The sequence below is a fragment of the Bubalus kerabau genome, chromosome 11 (assembly GCF_029407905.1).
Source record: "Bubalus kerabau isolate K-KA32 ecotype Philippines breed swamp buffalo chromosome 11, PCC_UOA_SB_1v2, whole genome shotgun sequence".
NCBI classification, from domain to species: domain Eukaryota; kingdom Metazoa; phylum Chordata; class Mammalia; order Artiodactyla; family Bovidae; genus Bubalus; species Bubalus kerabau.
The window spans coordinates 105,649,244-105,663,837 of record NC_073634.1 but is presented as its reverse complement, the minus strand read 5'-3'; the positions used below and the strand labels follow the sequence as shown (position 1 = coordinate 105,663,837).

General features: G+C 50.3%; 1 protein-coding gene across 5 annotated transcripts in view; it reads left to right on the top strand.

Moving 5' to 3' along the window:
- The window catches only part of AK8 (adenylate kinase 8), a 145,051-nt gene that overhangs the window by 42,911 nt on the left and 87,546 nt on the right, over positions 1-14,594 (top strand). For all 5 annotated transcript variants that reach the window (XM_055541492.1, XM_055541491.1, XM_055541493.1 and 2 more), the window contains 4 exons: positions 8,219-8,300; positions 8,840-8,911; positions 9,385-9,585; positions 13,587-13,718. In XM_055541492.1, coding sequence (XP_055397467.1) covers positions 8,219-8,300; positions 8,840-8,911; positions 9,385-9,585; positions 13,587-13,718 — 487 coding nt within the window. The remainder of the gene's footprint in view (positions 1-8,218; positions 8,301-8,839; positions 8,912-9,384; positions 9,586-13,586; positions 13,719-14,594) is intronic.

The following is a 14,594-nucleotide window of genomic DNA, read 5'->3' as shown; positions in this document are numbered from 1 at the left end:
GTTAAATGAACCAGTGACCGATCACCCCCAGGGCTGCCTAGCGGATAAGCCCTCCAACCAAGGGCTTCTGAACTTTTTGGTATGAAAACACAGCGTTCTGCACGCAGCATGGATAAATGTGCTAGTGGGTGAATGGATGGATGGACAGGAGGATAAAGGGGCCCTCAGGCTTGTTTCCCACTGTTGGCTCCTGACTGTGATTTCAGGGGTGCAGGCTCCCCTGGGAGGCCCCCAGTCAGGCTCTGGCAAACACACCTCTGGGAGCGGATCTGCACTAGCCACAGTCCACCGGACTCCCTCACTTTCAGCGAAACGTGTTTTTCCCAAGTCTTCGTTAATTAGAAGGCTTTTCTTAGTTCATATCCAGAACGCCAGTTAGTGCTCTTTCCAAGAGATTGCCTTTTCATTTATTTTACTTTATTATTTTGGCTCTGCTGGGTCTCTGTTGTGGCAGACAGGCTTTCTCTAGCTGCGGTGCGTGCGGGCTTACTTGCCCAGCAGAGTGTGGGATCCTTGCTCCTGGCCCAGGGATCAAACGTGAATCCCCTGCATTGCAAGGCAGATTCTTAACCACTGGACCACCAGGGAAATCCCTTAGACTGTCTTTTTAAATGAATTCTTTATATTAATTTCTGCAGTCCTAAGTGGGATACCTTCTTGAAAGGGGGTAGAGGGAAAGAACAGAATTCGCCTTGGTCAGAATCATAATGACAGTAATGAAACCAGTTAGCCTGGGCTGTTGCTTCACCGCCAGGCACCGTGCTTGTTTTCTCATTGTTTGTCTGCCTGTACTCCTCATTTAGTCATCCCAGCAGCCGTGGGGTAGATGGTTGTTAGTGTCCCCGTTTTGCAGAGAAGGAGAGCAAGGCCCAGAGGTGTTGAAAGTCATGGCTAGCAGTGGCAGAGGCTGATTCCCGAGGCTCTGCTCTTCAACACCACAGTAAACTGACATCCTGATGGGCTCATCTTATTTCTGAAGAGACGAGTCTACACCACAGACAGGCTCTAAAGGGTTTGGAAGGAACAGACCCGTTAACTGGATGGTATCGAGGTGGCCACTTTTTGTGCTTTCAACCACTGCCCACTGTGTCTGAACCTGGAAACTAAACGTGATTCAGCAAAGCAAGTTTCTCTGCAGTGGGTCGTCTCAGCATCCTCCCAGGTGAGGAGCTGCGGTGGAACTGGTCCATTTTTATGTGAATTTGATTTTAAAACATTTTTTAGCTATTTGGGAACAACAACAACAAAAAAAACCAAACCTCTGGAGAAGACTCTTCAGAGTCCCTTGGACAGCAGGGAGATCAAACCAGTCCATCCTAAAGGAAATCAACCCTGAATATTCTTTGGAAGGACTGATGCTGCAGCTGAAGCTCCAATACTTTGGCCACCTGACATGAAGACCTGACTCATTGGAAAAGACCCTGATGCTGGGAAAGACTGTAGGCAAAAGGAGAAGGGGACGACAGAGGGTGGGATGGTTAGATAGCATTACTGACTCAATGGACATGTATCTGAGCAAACTCCAGCAGACAGTGGAGAACAGAGGAGCCTCGCGTGCTGCAGTCCACGGGGTTGCAGAGTCAGAAATGGCTTAGCGACTGAACAACAACAACAACAACAGAAACCTCTTAAGCATTCACATCTGTGTTTTACCAAATTTCAACACCCTGGAGATCAGTGGCTTTTAACCAGCGGGACCCAGGAGTATGGATTTTCCCAGATTCGTGTTTGTTTAGAAAACCATCAGGCATGTGTCACTGATTTGCCAAGATAGGTGGAACCCGGCTCCGTCGGTTACTTGGAAACACCTCTCCCACACGCCTCAGCCTGTCTGAACACAGGCGCTGAAGACGGCCGGGCAGAGCCTCGTGGGGCTGCTGAGCCAGCGAGCAGGCGAGTTCCAGAGCAGCCCAGCCCGCAGCAGGGTGTGCCAGTCAGGGGCGCCGGCAGGCGTTGCCTATTGTTTGAGATTAAACTTCAAAGTCAAACTTCCCGCTAGTCATCTCTCAGATAAGTTGAATGTGGAAGCTGTCCTACGATGCCATGGCAGGCTAAGATTGGTGTGTTTCTGTCTGAACCAGAGGAACCGATACTGGCTCAATGTCATGTCAACTTTTTTGTAACCATCAAAATACTCTCATCTTTCTCACCAGTTGTCTTGAAACACATCAGTTTCCCAAACTGGATCTTTTAATATGCATTTCTTTTCTGGCTGATCAAAATCTCCTTTCCGCCCTCTTCTAGACAGTGGGGAAACTGTACAACATTTCACCAGAAAAAAGTGAGGGAGGTGGCAGGCCTACGAGGCATCTTGTGATATGTCCCCGATTCAGACTTTGAGCTGAGTGATCTGATTGATCAGACACAAACCTTCAGCCTCAGATTGCCTCCCTGGGACTTAAGGAATCGGCCTCCGGCTCCAGGGAACCCCTAGGATAGAGCCTCCAGAGCCTGCAGTCGGAGCTGGGACCCGGAATCAGGGCGTCCTCTGGAGAACCCAGGGGAGCGCCCCCACTCTGGTCTTTGGAGAAGAGAGGAGGAGACAAGAGCACCGCATCAAACAGGCCGAGGGCTCAGAGGGCAAGAGTCCTGTGGTGTGAAGTTGCTAATTGCACTTTAATAATAGTCAGGAGGGCAGGAGAGGCCAGTGTTCACACAGAGTGGGCCGTGCTCTGCAGGGGCCCCCCGCCACATTCCCTGGGCTGGCGGGCTGCTTTGCTTCCCCCCCCTTTTTTTTTCCATCTGTGACATCTGCTCGGTGCTTGTCCCTCCTCTAATACTGAACCCCACGCAGCTGTGCAGACCTCCAGCTCTGTGCCGGTGCAGGAGTGCCCTGAGCATACGGCCTTTTTGATGTGTGATAAAACAGAAGCGAGCCACGGGGGTATGGCGAGCGAAGGCCTCGGAATATCAATTAGCCTGCTTGGAACAAAGCTGCGGCTCCAGAGCAGCAGAATAGACATTTCACTGAAGTGTCAGGAAGACGGATAACGTATTCTAATTAGGGACTGACTGCTACCTCGGCATCCAGCCGCTCCTGGAAGTCAGACCCACGACCCTCACGACGCAGCTCGCCAGCATCCCATCGCAGCGGGGCGCGGATGCTGCTGACTGATGGATGACTTCCTGCTTTGCCAGAATTTGCGGCCAGTAGCTTGCTCTCAACCCAGAATTGCTGTTTCCCCTCGAAAGTGTGCTCCGTTTGCCACCGGGCAGTTGCGAATAACCTCTACAAAGGGAGGAGCTCTGGGGGACTTCCCTGGTGGTCCAGTGGCTAAGACTGTACGCTCCCCCCCACCACCCCTGAGTTTGATCCCTGGTCAGGGAACTAGATGCCACATAACACAGCTGAGAGTTCACGTGCCACAAGTAAAATCGCCGTGTGCCACAACTGAAGGCCCCATGTGCTGCAACCAAGATGGAAGACCCTCCATGCAGCAGCTAAGACCTGGCACAGCCACATGAATGTGCAGCTTTAGAAAGCAGTGAGCGGGGAAGAGCGCTGGGAAAGGTCTTTTCCAGGCACGAAGCCTGGGGCTTCCATCTCGAGGACGCTCCACGAGCCACACTCCCTGATGTAGAGGCCTGGGTCACTGCAGCCTTCCTTCCCAGGCGAGCTGAGGCTGGGACTAGCGGGGTGTGGGTGCCGCCCTAAGAGGTCAACAGATGATGTGATAGAGTGACTGGGTGACTCCTTAAGACTGGCTCGTCAGAGAAGGCCTTTCTGAGGAAGCAGCGTGCAGGCTGAGATCTGAATGCTGGGATGTAAGGATGATGGGGAAGGGGAAGGAGGTGTGTCCCCCAGGGACCTCGTTTCTTTGCACCTTGGGTGATTGGACCATCTCCCTGAGTCTGGAAGCGTAGACCCGGAGAGCCAAAGCGGCCTGGGATTCGCTTCGAGCCCCCCGCCCCCCGCCTTCTCCCTCCTTAAATGTCACGTCCGCACCAGGATGACGCACGAGTGAGGCCAGCTAATTAGGAAGATGTTCCTCACTTTGCTGCACTTTCCCTGTGTAATTGGAAGGCCCGCTTTCTCCAGTCGGCGAGAGCTGTTTCCCTGAATAGTTCTAAAAGCTTTGGACCACATACTGATATCAGCTGCAAATTTATGGGTGAGATTATAATGATTGCTCAGTAATGCAATATTAAAAGCGGAGGTCTTTCTCGGTGCTGAGCAAAGGCGGAGTTCCACTCTCCTTTCAGCTTCAAAACCGGGATTTGAAACAGAATTACCCGCCCCAGTCCTAGAAGAAGTGGTCAGTGGGCTCCAGCTCCCTCCCTTCCAGATATGGAAAAAATGAAGGGGTCTGAAAGTAGCCAAAGTTCAGAACATTTGGGTTTGGCTTTCAGAACTGTAAGTTGGGGGGGCGGGTTTCTGACCCCACACCTCCTGGTTCCTGTAGGGTGCACACATATGTAGGTGTTTGCTTTTTTTTAAGAGCTGCAGCCAACACTTGGCTGGCTATAACAAGGACTTGAGGGAGCAAAAGGCTGTTAAAAATCTTGGTTTCTATTTTTTTTTTTTTCACTTTTGCTTCATTAGTTCTAGAATCCAGGGCCTCCGTGGCTGCGTGTTCTCCTGCATAATTTAAGAAATTAATGAAAGCGTGCCTGATTTTTCCAACACTCTTTACTCTGTAAATTTGTTTAGCTTTTTTTTTTTTAACTGTCAGTTGAGGCTACTGGAGCCTAAATATTTCAATATTGAAGAAATATGACCCTTTCCCCTTTTTTTAAAGAAAGACATGACTTGCCCTCAACCATGTGGTGTTCTATACATCAGGTGTTATGAGTTACAAGTGACCTTGAGTCTGAGTTTATCCCATTAGTCCATCTCTGACCTTAAAGCAACCAAGTTCTTATAATTGCTGAGAGGGCGGGGCCTATGGCAGAGGGGGAGCCCCCTTCTGCGAGCCAGCCTCAGAAACCTGAGCAGCCGCTTGGGGTTGCCTGATGCCTCTCACCGCAGAATGGAGATCTAAGGGGGACCCAGTTTTTTGGGGCAGGAGCCCGCTATGTCCCCCCTTGCCTGGTAAATGAATAAAGCTATGCTTTTTTACTGTACCTCCCCGAAAGGAAGGCAGACCTGAGATAATCAGTGGCTTTACTTCACCCTTCCAAATCTTGCTTTATCTGACCATCAAGTTGAGGGCATTAAATAGTAGATATGTGAGGGCTTCCCAGGTGGCTCAGTGGTAAAGAAGATCCCCTGGAGAAGGAAATGGCAACCCATTCCAGTGTTCTTGCCTGGGAAATCCCATGGACAGAGAGGCCTGGCGGGCTACAGTCCATGGGGTCACAAGACCCGGATACGACTGAGCAACTGAGACACATGTATAACTCTAGGCTCAAGGTATTTGAAAAGACTCTAGAAATTGTTTAATGTGAATATTATTGGGGGACATAAAAAAAGAGAAAAACAACGTAAACAAATGGGAAGATATATTTTTTTTGTCACGTGACTTACAGAATCTTAGTTCCTTAACCAGGAATCGAACCTGGAGCCCTGTCAGGTAGAGAGCTGCATCATAGCCACTGTACTACCAGAGAATTCCCAGGAAGATGTTTTGACATGATATTGTAAAAATGTCCATCCTCCATAAATTAATCTCTATGTTTAATGTCATTCCCAACCTTGTAGAATTTATATTTTTGGAACTTAACAAAATAGTCTTCTGTTTACCTGGAGGAACAAATGTAAAAAAAAAAAAAAGAAAGAAAATGAAGGAGGAGCATCTCCTACTAGATAGAACAACAAATTATAAAACAGCAGTAATTTAAACAGTGTGAGTCTGACACAAGAGTCTACAGGAAGAAAGATGCAGAACCAACATCACACCAACATGTAGACTGTGTTAAACTTTTTTTCTATTTAGAGGGAAGAGGGGCTTCCCTTGCAGCTCAGTTGGTAAAGAATCCACTGGCAATGCAGGAGACCCAGGTTCAATTCCTGGGTCTGGAAGATCCCCTGGAGAAGGAAATGGCAACCCACTCTAGTATTCTTGCCTGGAAAATCCCGTGGACAGAGGAGCCTGGCCAGCTATCCATAGGGTCACAAGAGTCAGACCCGACTTAGCGACTAAACCAACAGAGGGAAGAGGACAGGCTGTTTCACAGATGACCCTGGGATAGATGGAAATCCACATAAAAATGGTCAGGTCAGGCCCACATCATTTTTGAAAAAAAAAAAAAAAATCTGGCTCTATTAAATATACTATTTCAGGGTAAAGAATTAAACTGGTAAGACAACACAGTTTAAATGCAGGTGAATATTTACCAGCTTTTACAGTGACAAGGGCCTTTTTATACATCCACTCAACACCAGAATCTGAAGAAAACAGCACTGATTGATTTGGCCATAAACTTATGTGTTAAAAAACACCTACGCAAAATTAAAAGGCCAAAGCCAAACTGTGGAAAATGTTGGTTGCTTTGTTTGCCTCAAGGAGGGTCTGGTAGCAGTTGCCAAAATAAGTTAATATTCTTAATATGTAAAGAGCTCTTGTGAACAAATAAGAGGATAAAACGGCAAGGGCAGTGAATAGATGACATGAATGGGCATTTTGGAAAAGTGCAATTTCAAATAACCAGTGCACACATGGAAAAAATATTGAACCTCATTAGTGCTCAAAGAGATGCAAATTAAAACAGCAACACTATGCTGTCTTGCTGGACAGATTTTCCCTGAGATAGAGCCTTACAGTGGCCAAGATGCAGGGACACTAAACAGGTGATCCGCCATTGGGTTCAGAAACTGATGGGCAAGTTTGTAGCTTGGTGTGGCAAAATGTATCAAAAATGATAAAAGAAGGTATCAACTTTTAGAAATTTATCATGGTTTTTTTTGGGGGGGTGGTGCATACCAAAATGCATGTGGGATCTTAGTTCCCCCACCAGGGATTGAGAGCCTGCACCGCTGCAGTGGAAGCTGGAGTCTTAACTACTGGACCACTAGAAAGTCCCTAATAAATGGCTTTGTTTCCTTTTTTTAAAGTAGTGGAATGAAACTAAATGAGCAGCAGTATGTGATTCATTAGCATTTGGCAGGTCAATTCATGCAATGCTTGGCAGCTGCAAAAACTACCAGGAGAGGAGAATTCTGTGATGTGGGAAAGTGTGCATGAAGTGTTCTCACTATATGAAAAGAACAGATTACAAAATAGTATGTACAGTGTGATTTTCCTCCCTCTACTGCCTTCCCCACCCCCAACCAGGAAAAAAAGATATCCGTCTGTGAAGCCTGGCAGGAGATGCACCAAAGTGTTAACAGTGGCTAGTTGCGGGTTGGTGGTATCAATCAGCGACAAGCATTATTGTTTCCACCCTGTAGTATTTTCTACATCGTGTGCAGCAATCGTGTGTGACCCTCACAATTGGACTGAAAGGTTCATGAAAATAAATCTAAACCAGCTCCCCAGCTGATCCAAGAAGGTGCCTGAAGAAGTTCAGCCCTAAAACAAATTCACTAGGAACAGAAACCTGGACTCAGGCCTCCTAATGCTCTGTTCATCCAGGACTTGTGGGCTTTTCTTTTGCCCCTGATGGTTCCTTGCCTCTCACATCTGAGAAGCTGTCTTTGGGGAATAATCCAAAATGTGGACGGAGCCACACACAAAGACGTCCCTTACAGTGTTACTTACAACAGTGCGAACAGTCAGTGGGGAAATGTCCAGTCATGGAGCGTGGTTCAGTAAGTGAGACCGCTCACCGGTGGGACGTTATATGGCCAGTGAAGAGGTGGGTCAACGTGAAAAAAAATACAGTGTGGTTATAACCTGGGATGGAAACAAAAAGTCAGGACAGAAAATCTCTATGTTGTGACTATCATCACAAACATCAGTTTCAGAAGGGAATGTGATATTATGAGAGGGATTGTTAAGTAAGGTTGATGCAGCGATCAGAAACATTTATTTTCTCTTATCTTAGAAGTTCCAGTTTTTCTAGAAAGGTATGATATGATATTCCTTTTTTAAAAATTTTTATTCCTTATTTATTTGGATGTGCTGGGTCTTTGTGGCAGCCTGTGGGTCTTTAGTTGTTGGCATGTAGGATCTTAGTTTCCTGACTGGGGATCGATCCTGGGTCCCCTGCATTGGGAACACAGGGTCTTAGCCACTGGACCAACCAAGGAAGCCTCAATATTCTTTTTATAATAACTGCCCCCCACCAATCTGAAAAAGTAAACATAGGTGAGCCTCTTTACACATCCTCTTTCTAGGGCTGGATTCTGGACGGCATCCCTGAGACGCGGGAGCAGGCTCTGACGATCCAGACCCTTGGCATCTCCCCGAGACACGTCAGTGAGTAGCCCCGCCCGCCAGGGCTGCAGACCCCAAGAGTGAGCGCCCAGCCTGTGCTGTGTCAGCGGCTCCCCAGTGCCCACCCCCAGCCCAGGGCCACCATCCAGCAGGGCGGTTGATGGGCCTGTGACCCGGCAGGAACCAGGAGGACCGCTCAGCCGAGTTCTCCAAGAGCTAAATGCACTCGGGGCTTGTGCTGAGGAACCTGGGGTCTTGCTCTGACCCTGGGGATTCCCTGTTTCAGGAAGCCCCCATCTCAACCATGGGAAACTCTGAGAAACCACTGGAAGCTGGAAACCACTGAGAAGCTCTCTATAGGAAATAATCCCAAGTGTGGCTTCTGTACAGGGATGGCACAGTTATTGGTGGCCCTGAAGGCGGTCGGCAGGCAGTGTTCATGCATGGATGACCTCTGTCCTGAGATTCCATGTCTGTGTTCTGACCTCTCTCTTAAGGGGTTGATGGGTGTGGAGGTGGTGGGTGTTTTAGTGTCCTGCCGCCCACTGTGTCTGGTTTGGCTTCTTTCCTTCTCTGCCCAGTTGTGCTGAGCGCTCCAGACACCGTCCTGATTGAGAGAAACTTGGGGAAGAGGATCGACCCTCAGACTGGAGGTAAGGCAGTCTCCTCCTGCGTCTGCCTGCCCCGTGGGATCTCAGAGGTCTCAGATCCTAATCACAGCCCCCACCCCTCACTGAGCACCCTCTCAGCTTGGGCAGCAGACAGATCGAGGTCCCTGCCCGCTTCTAGCCGTGGGACGTGGGAGGGGCTGCCCAGTGTCTGAGGCTCGGTGTTCTCACCTGGACTTGAGGCTGAGAGCCCCGAGCCCCGCCTTGTGACCCGCTCCCTGTGAGAAGGCTGAGAGCCTGCGGGCAGGTGCCTGGCACAGAGTGAGTTCTTGGGAGGCCAGCGCCGCCCTTCCCCTCGCCCCAGCACCCTCATCGGTTTGTTACTCGCAGCAACGGGGGAGCAGGCTGAAGCCACCCCTGGGGTGGGCGGACCTGGGGGCGGACAGGCGTCCCTGGGACCTGCAGGCTGTGCTTCCAGCACGGGCTGGTGACTCTAACCGCGTCCCTCTCTCTGGCAGAGATCTATCACACCACCTTCGACTGGCCCCCGGAGTCGGAAATCCAGAATCGACTGATGGTGCCTGCAGGCATCTTCGAGGGGGAGACGGCGCGGAAGCTGCTCGAGTATCACAGGAACATCGTCAGGATCCTCCCCTCGTACCCCAAGATCCTGAAGGTCATCAGCGCCGACCAGCCCTGTGTGGACGTCTTCTACCAGGGTAAACCCAGACGGCCCCTCCACTCGTCTCGTCCCCGTGTCACTTCATTGGGCAGCGTCCGGGGTGTGCTTGGGAGCGGGGGAGTCAAGTCGTGGGTGGCCCAGGATCCTTTCCCAGAAACAAGCGTGGGGTCGCCAAGAGCGTCCCCCTCAGAGACCCTGGGCTAATACTCTACACCCTGAGTGGTCATCGGACTTGACAGTGGTGCGAGGAGAGGCGGGGATGGGGTGGGAGGGCAAGGAGCGCTCAGCCTTGCCCTGGGACGTCCTTGGTGGTCTGGTGGTCGGGACTTTGCCTTCCAGTGTGGGGGGCCCGGGTTTGATCCCTGGGCAGGGAACTAGATCCCACACGCTGCAACTACGACCTGGAGCAGCCAAATTAAATAAATAAATATTTAATAAATACATAAATACATTTTTTTAAAAGGTTCACATAAAAAGTCTTTAAAAGAAAAAAGACAAAATCTTGCTCTGAGGATCAAGAAGGAGAAAGAGAAAATGTATAAAAATTAAATAAACAAACATACAAACCAAACCCACCAGCGCCACAAGAAAACAACAGCAACAGAAACACACACCAGGTGTCCTGGGCCCATTGGGAAGCGGAAGCAGCCCCGCCGGCACAGCATGCCTCGGGGGCAGTGGCGGATGTTCACGGCAGCTTCCCAGAAAGTGGCTGAAACAGGCCTGTTTGGGGACCGGGGGTCTGACCACTGAGACCTCAGGGCCAGGCTACACGTGAGCGAGCCTCAGCCCCACCACACATCAGCTGTGCCATCTGTGGCAACTCTCATAATCTCTCTGGGCCTCAGTTTTGTCATCGTAAAAATGGGCACAAAGACGGATCCTTCCTCACAGGCTTAGGTGAGGCTGCGCTGCGTGAGGTCCTGTGAAGCAGGCATCGCAGCCGTGAGCCCAGGAGCTGGTGCAGGGATGGCTCAGTGTCAGGCACCGTGGTCATGGTGATTCAACATCCGGTCCCGAAAGACAAGGAAATTAGAATAATTCTCCCCCAAAGCAGCCCTTGAGAGTCCCTTGGACAGCAAGGAGATCTAACCAGTCCATCCTAAAGGAAATCAGTCCTGAATGTTCATTGGAAGGACTGATGCTGAAGCTGAAGCTCCAGTCCTTTGGCCACCTGATGCGAAGAACTGACTCATTGGAAAAGACCCTGATGCTGGGAAAGATTGAAGGCGGGAGGAGAAGGGGACGACAGAGGATGAGATGGTTGGATGGCATCACCGACTCAATGGACATGAGTTTGAGCAAGCTCCAGGAGTTGGTGATGGACAGGGAGGCCTGGCGTGCTGCAGTCCATGGGGTCGCAAAGAGTCGGACACGACTGAGCGACTGAACTGAACTGAACTGAAGGCAGCTGCGTAATCATTTTTTTATTTTTAATTTAGTTTTTCCTTTTATTTATTTTATTTTTTTCAGCTGCACCGTGTGGCTTGGGGGGATCCTAGTATCCTGACCCGGGATTGAACCCCAGCCCTCAGCAGTGAAAACGCAGGGTCCTAACCACTGGACAGTCTGGGAATTCCCCTGGTTTTTCAAAAAAAGTCTTGCCGAGCTTCACACCCAGTCAGCCCCTTCTGCGTGATGCTGGGTGCCTGAGAAGATAAAAATACCACTGCAGGGGTTTTAAGACACTTGACAGTTTACAATGCCCTTTTTTGGTATATCCTCTTAAATCTCTTCCAGAGACTTTTAGTTTTGAGGGGGAGGTGGTTCTGAGCTCCCTAGTACCGCCAGCCCCCATCTGCCAGTGGGTGTCTCTGCTTTACCAGGAGAGCAGAGAGTGGCACAGCCTCGATCTCCAAAGGGGAGTCAGTGGACGAGGGAGGATGTCTGCAGGGTGTTGCTACTTTGAAAAATACCAGGCTTACAGACGCCTTGTAAATTTCCAGTGATTTTGCATCTTGGAAGGGTCTTTAGTAGCAAACACTGCACTCCGAAGATAAACAACCACAACATTTATCTTATGCCATGACTCTGAATTTACACATTAATTACTTCCAAATTACTTAATTAAATTTAAAAGTTCATATGATCGTTCATAAAGAATTCATGCCTGGAATTGTAAATAAAAATGTGAGCGTCTGAATATTAATTATTATTAATTAATAATGCAGAGAGATAAATTGAAAATTGGAATGCAGAATTCTCTCTGTGTTGTTTTTTTTAAATCTCTCTGCAGTGCATCCAGCAACCACATATTTTTAAAAAGAATAATTAGATGTTGAGACTGTCTGGGGGATCATTACTTCTAATTAACTTAGTTATTTACTGTAAATTAAGCATCATTTGTAAGCAGGCTGCTTTGGCTGTAGTATTTGTGCTCTTCAGATGGGCTGGCTCCTGGAAGGTCTATCTCTGTCTCCCGGGTTGGTCTCGCTGGTGGAAAGTGTTACCCCTGGCAGTGGGCTTGGGAGAGTGGCCCCAGCCCTGCCAAGTCTGCAAAATGCAGACAAGAAAAGCACCTCCCTTGGGGGACGGTGCCTGAATCAGATCAGACAAGGCCCGCAGAGAATTTAGCTTGGCAGATTGTCATCCTAACCATGAAGATCTGGTAACCTACCTGTGCCTTTAGTTCCAAGACAGAGAGGAATCGTAGTATCCCTAATGAACCTTCCAATAAAAAAAATCCCACAAGGTCTGAGACTCAAAATTTGCCCCGTGAACATACCCCACTAGGTTCCAATTTTGTCCCCTTCCCCACCTGGGGATGTTTGGAGGCATTTGCGATTGTCACCACTAGGGGGCGTGCTACCAGCACCTGGTGGGCAGGGGCCAGGGAGCGCCCTGGATGTCAGGAGCAGGAGCTTGGCAGACCCTGCCCACCTGTCCCAGGTGTCAGGGCGGTGCCCTGGGACCCCTTCCTGTCTTCTGATGGTTCCATCCCGGGTGAGGGGCTGACTCAACATGCTGCCTGCAGGAACCCTGGCACCTGCTGGGGATGGTCTGGGTCCCTGGCAGGGGGCGGGGTTGGGGAAGGAGACCCCTTTTGATGCAAGGGGGACTGGGGTGGAGGTACCCACCCTCGGCCTCAGCAGGTGGACTGTCCCCCCCCCGCCCCAGGTACTGAGTGGCTGCCCTTTAACAGCCTGCCCAGCTCGCTCTGGTGCCCCCTCCATGTCGAGTGGGAGGCGACCTGGTTTGATGTTCAGTAGCTTTTGGCATCCCATGCCCCCCATGGTGCAGGCACCTCGCCCCTGTCCCCCTGAGTCTTTGTTCCTCAAATGCCAAGGCACCCCGGGCCAAGCCTCCATCTCCCCATGCTGGGACCTGTTTGATCACGGCCTCTTTGGAGACTCGCAACAAAGTTGGTGTCACTGGAGTGAGGCTGCAATTTATTCTCCACCGATTCCGAAGGCCTTTAGAAGTCCCCCATGTGCCAGGCCCCTGCATGGCCTGACGCATTTATCAAAGCTTGTGTCTGACTCTAGGAGGTCGGCCTGGTCCCAGGGCCTCAGGCTGAAGCTCAGCCTTCATTCAATTGAGAAACGCCTCAGCACATTTTTTTTTTCTTGGCCATCCATGCTGGATGGCATGCAGGATCTTCTTTCCCTGACCAGGGATCGAACCCATACCCCACCTCCAGTGGAAGCATGGACTTTTAATTACTGGACCCCAGAGAAGTTCCCCAGACCAGTATTTAGTGTGTTTTCTGTGTCCCAGGACCAGCCCTCAACAGTACCCCCAGCAGTGCTGGGGGCCATGAGGGCAGCGCTGAGCCCTGCTGTGTCAGGGATCCCAGGACGGTGTGCTCCGAGGGCAGCCTCTGTGCCTCTTGTTGTCCCCTCCCGCCTTGGTGCCCAGGCCTGAGGGGTCATTTGGTCACTTCACCCTGTGGTCACTTGGCAGATGCCCAGAGGGTTTCCCCGGGGCTGAAAACAGAGAAATAATTACTGTTGCTAAAAGAGCCCACGCAGAGGTGTTGGGAGCTGGCCCCCTTTCTCTAGGAGCCTGGTTTATCATCCTGCTCTCCTCTCGTTCCAGCTCTGACCTACGTCCAAACCAGCCATCGATCCAATGCCCCGTTCACCCCAAGGGTGCTGCTTTGCGGGCCTGTGGGCAGCGGGAAAAGCCTGCAGGCCGCCCTCCTGGCCCAGAAATACGGCCTCATCAACGGTGAGTGCCCTGGTTGCTGCCCCACTTCTAGAACCTTCCACGGCGTCCTGCTCTCCAGGGCCCTCCCGTGTCATGGGAACAGTGAGGGGATCGGCATCACTTCTTTTTCTTGCTCTCTGCTCCGAACAGTTTCCAGTTAATCCATCTTTGCAGGGATAAGGTTTTTTGCCTCCTAAAGAACATGGCCATGAAAACATTAACCAATAAAAACATGTCTGCAGCCCAAAATGCTGGACCTTTTTCTGGTCCTCATCTTTTATGTCCTTTGGCTCAGTGGTTTTTCTGTGCTCTGCCCCAGAGGCGCCCCCCGCCTCCCCCCTCGCCCGCCATCCCCCTCAAAGCCGGAGTTCTTGCATAATGTGGACCTGCTGTTTATTTATTTTCTCCAGTCTCATTTGGTTCCCCCAACCCAGGTCAGCGTGCTTGCAGGCAGACAATTTCTGAACCAGAGGAAGGCTTCTTGCTCAGCACAGTTTCAATAAATATTTTACCAGGAGGAGAGAAAATATTGAGATCAGTTCTCCAGGTCTTTCCTGGAGTGGTCCCAGGTGGTCTTGGATGCCAGTCAGGTTTCAGGAGGATAAAGGGCTAGAAAGGATGCTTGTAGGAGACACACTGCAAGGGAGGGGGTGGGAGGCACCGGCCCCCTCCCACTTCACATGCTGCGGAAGCCGCAGTAGCCCCTACTTACTCAGGCAACGTGAGACCTGCACCCCAAATATATAAATCTGCACGCTTATGGCCCCAAATGACACATGCACACCATACGGATATGCATGTATACCGACACACAAATACATACCTGCCCCCCTAGAAGGTTCGGGTTTTGAATAAAAAGTGCTTTTCAGTTAGGTCTCCAACTTAAAATCCCAAAGC